Source organism: Chiloscyllium plagiosum, chromosome 3 (assembly GCF_004010195.1).
Source record: "Chiloscyllium plagiosum isolate BGI_BamShark_2017 chromosome 3, ASM401019v2, whole genome shotgun sequence".
In the NCBI taxonomy this organism is placed as follows: Eukaryota; Metazoa; Chordata; class Chondrichthyes; order Orectolobiformes; family Hemiscylliidae; genus Chiloscyllium; species Chiloscyllium plagiosum.
This window is the reverse complement of record NC_057712.1, coordinates 8,041,880-8,050,493: the sequence shown is the minus strand read 5'-3', so window position 1 is coordinate 8,050,493 and position 8,614 is coordinate 8,041,880. Positions and strand designations below refer to the sequence as shown.

Here is an 8,614-nt window from a genome sequence, read left to right as displayed (position 1 = left end):
TGTGTGTGCAGGTGTGAGACACAAAGTGCACCAATCTTTATTCAATTTCCACCACCAGGAATATAGGAAAACACCCGGGTGGCCAGTGACAAGCACTGCCCTTCACATCAGAGGGCAGTGCTGTGTGATCAAAACAGTGAAGGGGAGGGTAGGGACTAAATCAAAATAGAGTTGGAGGGAGAAATGATGCACTCCACTCCCTGCGGCGCCCACCTCTCCCTGAACAACTCCAGGGTGTTGGTGGACACCGCGTGCTCCTTCTCCAAGGACACCCGGGCTCTAACGTAACCGAATCTGCTGTTTATAATGGTCAGCTAGGGCTTCCTGATTGGCACAAGTTAACAACCCCAATCAAGGATCTCACAGTCAACAAGATCCACCTGGTTCCAATCACTACATAAAAGCTTTGAAATACATAAGGAATAGCATAGTAATTGATAATGACCTGAGAGTTGTGGCTTTTAGGCTGGTATAAAAAGCAATGATCATTAGTCTCAAAAGGGTGGGATTTTGTGAAAAATAAACTTGCAAAATGAGACTAACTAATTTCTCCAGAGAAACATTGACTTGATGGCTGCACGAATAGTTTGTATATTTCAGCAGGACAGGCAAGACAAAGTCAGACCTTTTAGCCTTCTTGTGGCACAGTGGTAGTGTCCCTACCCTGGACTGAGAGGCCTGTGTTCGAGTCTCACCTGCTGCAGAGGTGTGCAATAATATTGCTGAATGGGTTGGTTAGGTAAAATAGGTTAAAATTTACAAACATGTCTAAAAATTTATAATTTTTCTCCCTTTGTCTTTTCCACCACAAAGGGAATACTTCTGCAAGGCATATTCAAAAATTCTGACACTTTTGTTTTTTTTTACAGGCTATCAATAATTTATTACAAAAGTCTGACAATCTGCAGTTTCTACAGAAAATAGATTTCAAAGAAATAGAAACATACCTTACTCTTCCAGAAAACCTATATTTGAAGAGGTAAGATATTTAGTTTCCTTTTTTCAAGGGGTAAAGTGTTGCTTTTAAACTTCTCAAAGTAATTTATCTCAATAGTGGATAAAGTTGCTTTCTCTAGCACATTGTTGACTGACATGAATCCTGAAGATGTTCATTTTTCAGGCAATGTTGCATGTCTGTACCTGAGGCAGAATACACTCTAATCTAGAATAAAAGTAACTCTGCTTTTCGGATAAACTGAATTTACAAAATAATTGCAGTAATAAATGAGCTTAACTCATTGCTAATTGTGCGGTCAGGAGCAAGAATGATCTAAGTATGCTGGCGGCACAGTGGCTCAATGGTTAGCACTGCTGCCTCACAGCACCAGGGTCCCAGGTTCAATTCCAGCCTTGGGTGACTGTCTGTGTGGCATTTGCACATTCTCCCCATGTCTATGTGGGTTTCCCCTGGTGCTCCGGTTTCCTCCCACAGTCCAAAGATGTGCAGGTCAGGTGAATTGGCCATGCTAAATTGTCCATACTGTTAGGTGCGTTAGTCAGAGGGAAATGGGTCTAGATGGGTTATTCTTCGGAGTGTCAGTGTGGACTTATTGGGCTGAAGGGCCTGTTTCCACACTGTAGGGAATCTAACCTGCAATTATACAGAATACCAGCAGGAAATAATGAAGTGCAAAACACAAGATTCAAAAATGCGTATCTCACTCTGCCCATCAGAGTGCAGTTTATTGATTCACAAAGCTCTACTTCATACAAAATTAAAAATCACACAACACCAGGTTGTAATCCGAAAGGTTTATTTGGAAGTGCTAACCTGTAGGACTATAACCTGGTGTTGTGTGATTTTTCACTTTGTCCACCCCAGTCCAACACCGGAACCTCCAAAACATCACTGATTCATACAGTCATAGAGTCATAGAGATGTACAGCACGGAAATAGACCCTTCGGTCCAACTCGTCCATGCCGACCAGATATCGTAACCTAATCTAGTCCCATTTGCCAGCATTGGTCCATATCCTTCCAGACCCTTCCTATTCATATACCTATCCAGATGCCTTTTAAATGCTGTAATTGTACGAGACTCCACCACTTCCTCTGACAGCTCATTCCATACATGTACCACTCTCTGTGTGAAAAAGTTGCCCCTTAGGTCCCTTTTAAATCTTTCCCCTCCCACCCTAAACCTATGCCCTCTAGTTCTGGACTCCCACCACCCAGGGAAAAGACCTTGTCTATTTATTCTATCCATGCCCCTCATGATTTTATAAACCTCTATAATGTCACCCCTCAGCCTCCAATGCTCCAGGGAAAACAGCCCCAGTCTATTCAGCCTCTCCCTATAGCTCAAACCCTCCAACCCTGACAATATCCTTATAAATCATTTCTAAACCCTTTCAAGTTTCACAACATCTTTCTGATGGGAAAGAGACCAGAATTGCAGGCAATATTCCAAAAGTGGCCTTAGCAATGTCCTGTACAGACACAACATGACCTCCCAACTCCTGTACTCAATACTCTGACCAATAAAGGAAAGCATACCAAACGCCTTCTTCACTATCCTATCTACCTGTGACTCTACTTTCAAAGAACAATGAGCTTGCACTCCAAGATCTCTTTGTTCAGTAACATTCCCCAGGACCTTATCATTAAGTGTATAAGTTCTGCTCAGATTTGCCTTTCCAAAGCATAACACCTGGCATTTATCTAATTTAAACTCTATCTGCTACTCTGCAGCCCATTGGCCCATCTGATCAAGATCCTAATGTACTCTGAGGTAACCTTCTTCACTGTCCACTACTCCTCCAGTTTTGGTGTAATCTGAAAACTTACTAACTACGCCTCCTATGTTCACATCCAAATCATTTATATTAATGACAAAAAGCAGTGAACCCATCACTGATCCTTGTGGCACTCCACTGGTCACAGGCCTCCAGTCTGAAAAACAACCCTCCACCACTGCCCTCAGTCTCTTACTTTCAAGCCAGTCTGTATCCAAATGGCTAGTTCTCCCTGCGTTCCATCATTAGCTGTTTTACACTTGGAATACGTGAACATCAGTGACCATTCTGTTATAATGTTAGAGTCTCAACACTAAATAAACATGGAATGATCAGGAAACCCACTGAAATAACCTTTTTTTTAGCTGGGCTGATATAGGGAAGGCACAGTGGCTCAGTGGTTAGGACTGCCTCAGGCAACTGTATGGAGTTTGCACGTTCTCCCTATGTCTACCTGAGTTTCCTCCAAGTGCTCTGGTTTCCTCGAACAGTCCAAAAATATGCAGGTTAGGTGGACTGACCATGGAAAAAGTAGGATTACAGGGATAAGTGGGGGGAGGGAGGGGTGGTTCTGGGATGAACGTTCTTTCAGTGTGGACTTCATGGGCCAAATAGCCTGCGTGTACACTGGAGGGATGCTTTGTCTGGAGTTGGAGGAGAGCCAGCATAGTTGTGATGATGTCATTGGCCTAATAATTCAAAGGCCCTGGCAAATTTTCTAAAGATATGAGTTCAAATCCCATAATGGTAACCGGTGGAATAAATTCTGGAATTGCTTTCACTGGAAGTGTTATTATTAGCAACCCACTTGGTTCTCTGCTTTCCTTTGGTGAAAGAAGTTGGCTGACTTTATCCTATATTAAACAACAACATTAATATTATTAAACCCAGGTCTTACAAAATTAAAGTTGCTACTCCAGCTTTTTAATTTGAATACCAATTCAAAAATACTTCAAGTTGGTACCTTTTTTATGCCTAAACCATTTTCTTTAAAGTCAGATGCTTGACTTCGGCAATGTAATGGGCCATTTCTCATTATGGCGTGGAATCAATGGGGAATCCATGTAGTCAGGGGAATGACTCAGTCTGACATTGCATGCTGGGAGCATGCAAACTGCAGACTGCTGGTTTTCAGAATTCACATCTTGGTAACTCCACAGTAAGTCATGCTGTTCTCAATAGTGACATTGCAGCATCCAACTTGAGCAGTCTCTGAAGTCAGTAATAATTATCAGTACCTATCTCGGATGGAAATATATGAGAAAACACAACAGAGATGTGATCGATTCAGAAGTAATTTTAATTGTGACACAATACTATGACAGGAAACAGGGGGTGACAGAAGGGAGTAGTTTTTTTACAGGAAGCGAATGCATTCATGGCACTCTACATCTTATGGATAGATCATTACCCATCGCATGTGCCCTTGGCCATGTTCTACCAAGTCATTGAAAACAATCCTTTCTGAGCCATGGTCAGCTTCACTTACACTCATTCATTGGATATAGAGCTCTGTGGCTAGTCCAGCATTTATTATTCACCCTTAAGTTCCATGGAGAAGGTGGTAGTGAGCTGACATCTTAAATTCATACAGTCCAACAGGTGTATGGACACTAAGGCAGGGGGTTCCAGGATTTTGACCCAGCATCAGGAAAAAAACAGCAATATAGTTCCAAGTCAGGATGGTTATGATTTGAAGGAAAACTTGCAGGTCATGGTGTTCCTATGCATCTGCTGCCTTTGCCTTTTCAGATGCAGGTTTAAATGGTGGAGTTGAATGAGCTTGGGTGAGCTAATGCAGTAGACCTTATATTGCAGCCCTGTGCAACAGTAGTGTAGGAGTGGATGTGGTGTCAACCAATCGGCATGGGTGGTGTCAAGCTCTTTGAGTGTTGCTGAAGTTGCACTCAACTAGGCAAATCAAGAATACTCTATCACACTTCAGTCTTGTACCTTGCAGATGGTTTTGAGGATTTAGGAAGTGAGTTACTTATTGCATAATTCTTAGCCTCTAAACCATTCTTGGCACCACTTTATTTATACAGAGTCATGTGGTTGTCCAGCATGGAATTAGACCCTTCAGTCCAACCTGTACATATCAACCAGATCTCCCAAATTAATCTAGTCCCATTTGCCAGCACTTAACCCATATCCCTCAAAACCCTTCCTGTCCATGCACCTATCTACATAACTTTTAAATATTGTAATTATATCAGTGTCCACAGCTTCCTTTGGCAGCTTGTTCCATATACACACCACCCTCTGCATGGAAAGGTTGCCCCTTTTAAATCTTTCCCCTCTCCCCTTAAACCTATGCCATCTAGTTTTGGACTTCCCTTCCCTGGGAAAAAAGACCTTGGCTATTCACCCTGTCCATGGCCCTCATGATTTTTTCAGTTTCTGTAAGGTCACCCCTCAGCCTCCGAAGCTCCAGGGAAAACAGCCCCACCCTATTTAGCGTCTCCCTATAGCTCAAACCCTTCAACCCTGGTAATACTCTCTTAAATCTTTTCTGAACACTATCAAGTTTCACAATATCCTTCTAATAGAAGGGTGACCAGAATTGAATGTAGTATTCCAAATTGGCCTAACCAATGTCCTGCACAGCCGCAAGATGACATCCCAACTCCTATATTCAGTGCACTAAGCAATAAAGGCAAGCATACCAAATGTCGTCTTCACTACATCATGCAGCATCCGAGGAGCATGAGAATCGACATTTCGGGCAAGAGCCTTTCAACGTCAATTCTCCTGCTCCTCGGATGCTGCGTGACCTGCTTGCTTTACCAGCACCACACACTCTCAACTCTGATCTCCAGCATCTGCAGTCCTCATTTTCTCCTAGCCTTCTTCACTACCCAGTCTACCTGCCGCTCCACTTTCAAAGAACTATGAACCTGCATTAAAGGTCTCTTTGTTCAGCAACACTCCCTAGAACCTTACCTAAGTGTATAAGTCCTGCTGTCTTTGTTGGCTTATCCACAGCAGTTCCTGGTCAATGGTAATCCCAAGGATATTAGTAGTGGGGACTAAGGACAGTAACAATATTGAATACCAAGAGGAAAGGTTGGATTCTCACTTTTTCATATACACCACACAAGCACCAGGCAATGTCACTTGCCTGTTATCAGCCAAGCCTGGATGTTGTTCAGGTGTTACTGCTTGCAGACAGGGACAGTTTCAGTACTTGAGGAGTCAAAATGCTACCAATTTCTTTTTGTTCTTTCTCATTCATGGGAAGTGGGCATTGCTAACTGGGCCAGCATTTATTGTCCACGACTGGTTGTTCTTGAGAAGGTAATGGTGAGATGCCTTCTGGAATCACTGCAATCATTTGGTACATGTAGACGCATAACATCAATGGGGAAAGAGTTCCATCCATACCTGGAATCATCCTCATGCACCATTTCTGGTCTGCCTCCAGCACCAGTGTATCTTTCCTTAGAGAGGGGACCCAAAACTGTTCACAGTATTCCAGCCATGATCTGATTAGTGATGTTTTTTGGTTTTAGCAAGATCCCCCTGTTTTATACTCCATTCCTTTTACACAATGGGCAACATCTGATTTCCCTTCCATGCTACTCACTGATTTTGGATGTTAGCTTATTGTGACTCAAGCATGAGGATCCCCAAATCAATCTGTAATCTTTTACAATTTAAATAATATTCAGTTCCAGCCAGAGTGCATAACCTCCCATTTCCCACGTTATATTCACTCCACATGATATCAAGAAATGACTGAAGGCACTGCAATGGTTACGGGGTCTGACAAGATTCTAGCAATAGTACTGAAGATGTTTTCTGGAACTTATTACAACCTGTGCCTTTCCAGCACCACTAATCCAGAATCTGGTTTCCAGCATCTGCAGTCATTGTTTTTACCACAACCCTAACCAATCCATAGGGATACATCAGGCTGTTTCTTGACTTGTCTGTGGGGCAGCTCTTCCCATTTTGGCACAAATTGCCAACTATTGGCGTTTCTGCTGCCTAGATTGTTGCAGGGAGGTCTGTATGTTTCATTCAGTATCTTAGGCTTTGTCATAGTTTGATGCAACTGAGTGGCTTGCTAGACCATTTTAGAGTCGAGACTGTGGTGCTAGAAAAGCACATCAAGTTAGGAAGCATCCGAGGAGCAAGAGTATCGACATTTCGGGCATAAGCCATTCATCAGGACTCTGATCTCCAGCATTTGCAATCCTCATTTTCTCCTAGACCATGTTAGAGGGCAGTTACGATTCATTGCTATTGGCCTGGAGTCACGTGTAGATATTGTAGAACCAAATGGGGTTTATGACAAGCTATAGCAACCAGATTTCCAGATTTATTAATTGCATTTATGACCAGATAAGATTTGAATCAATGTTACCAAGGTTGAATTCTAAATTATTATGCTAGTGACATTACCACAGTTTCCCCCATTCTGTAACTGGAAATCATAGCTTTTCATTGAGACAGAATGTTGCATTGTCACAGTTAATGTTTCATTAGAATTTCCCAAAAGAGGCATCAATATTTAGAATCATAAAATCCCCACAATGTCCACGTTGACCCTCTGAAGAACACCTTAACCTGCACATATTTTGACTGTAGGAGGAAACCAGAGCAACCCATGCAGACCCAGGGAAAACACAAATTTGACACAGACAGTTGCCCGAGGTTGGAATCAAACCCAGGTCCCTAGCACAGTGAGGCAGCAGTGCTGACCACCAAGCCACCATGCTTTTAGAGTGAACTTCAGATTGAACTTCACAGAACTTCATGTACAAAATCAATCTTGTGTTGATGGAAAAACATAAAACCTACAAACAAATTCAACCTGGTGTGGGTTCCATTCTTAAAAATATTAGTTATCACTTTAAGGTGAATAATTTATTATTCATCCATTCTCCCTGCTCCATCCACACAGCCAATACATCCACTGTGGCAAATTGGAAAGGGTCAAACACAGTGTTAAAAAGTTTAAAATCTGAATCATGTTCCTATTCACATGAAAACTGGTTTTCAGACATCCAATTGAGCCACTATAGATGCACTTCATTAACATATGTAAATCAGGTTCACTCATGTAATAAGGAACATGTTTTAAGTGTTAGAACTGGTACATCATGTGAGCTTTGCTTCCAACAAGGCATTTTACTGAATACAACAATGTTTATGTCCTGTCCCAAAACAAGAGAAACAGGAATTGAATATTGTGATATTGAACAATCCAACAAATATTTGCTATAAGTAGACTTGATGTACAAACATTGCACTCATAAACATACTAAGTATCTGGACTAGTCATAAAGTATTAGTTATAACAGAACAACATTAACAAAATGCTTCCAGTAGCACATCATGCTTCCAGTGATTCCTGATGAGATAAAATTTGAGATCTAAATACCCTCAGGTCACATATTAAGATGCAGCAATGATAGAACAAATATATATTCAAAGTCAGTACATCAGTGTACCGTCAAAGTATACTGATGCACTAACTGTGAAACATAGGTGATGGCCCTAATGTTTTAATGGCTGGACTATTAATCCAGTGACCTATAGAATATTCCAGGGATCCTGCCATGGCAGATGGTGGGATTTGAAATCAGCAAAAATCTGGAATTAAGATTCTGATGATGACAATGGTAGTTCACCAATATTCTTTAGGGAAGGAAGCTACCATTCTTACTTGATCTTGCCCCTATGTGACCCCGGTTGACCTAAACTACCTCTGGGTAATTAGAGATGGGCATGAATGCTGGCCTAGAATGATTAAATTAAAAAAAAACACATTACACAGGCTGTAAAATAGAGGCAGAGGGCTTGGCTCAAGATGCTGAGTGCCTTTTGCACCATTGAGTACAGATCAGGGGAGCGATGAGCCCATCAAGTA

At 41.8% G+C, this 8,614-nt stretch overlaps 1 protein-coding gene across 1 annotated transcript in view; it reads left to right on the top strand.

Moving 5' to 3' along the window:
- Nucleotides 1–8,614, top strand: part of apoba (apolipoprotein Ba) — a 66,730-nt gene that overhangs the window by 43,821 nt on the left and 14,295 nt on the right. The window contains exon 24 of the mRNA XM_043676695.1: nt 870–979. Within this exon, the coding sequence (XP_043532630.1) occupies nt 870–979 (110 nt within the window). The remainder of the gene's footprint in view (nt 1–869; nt 980–8,614) is intronic.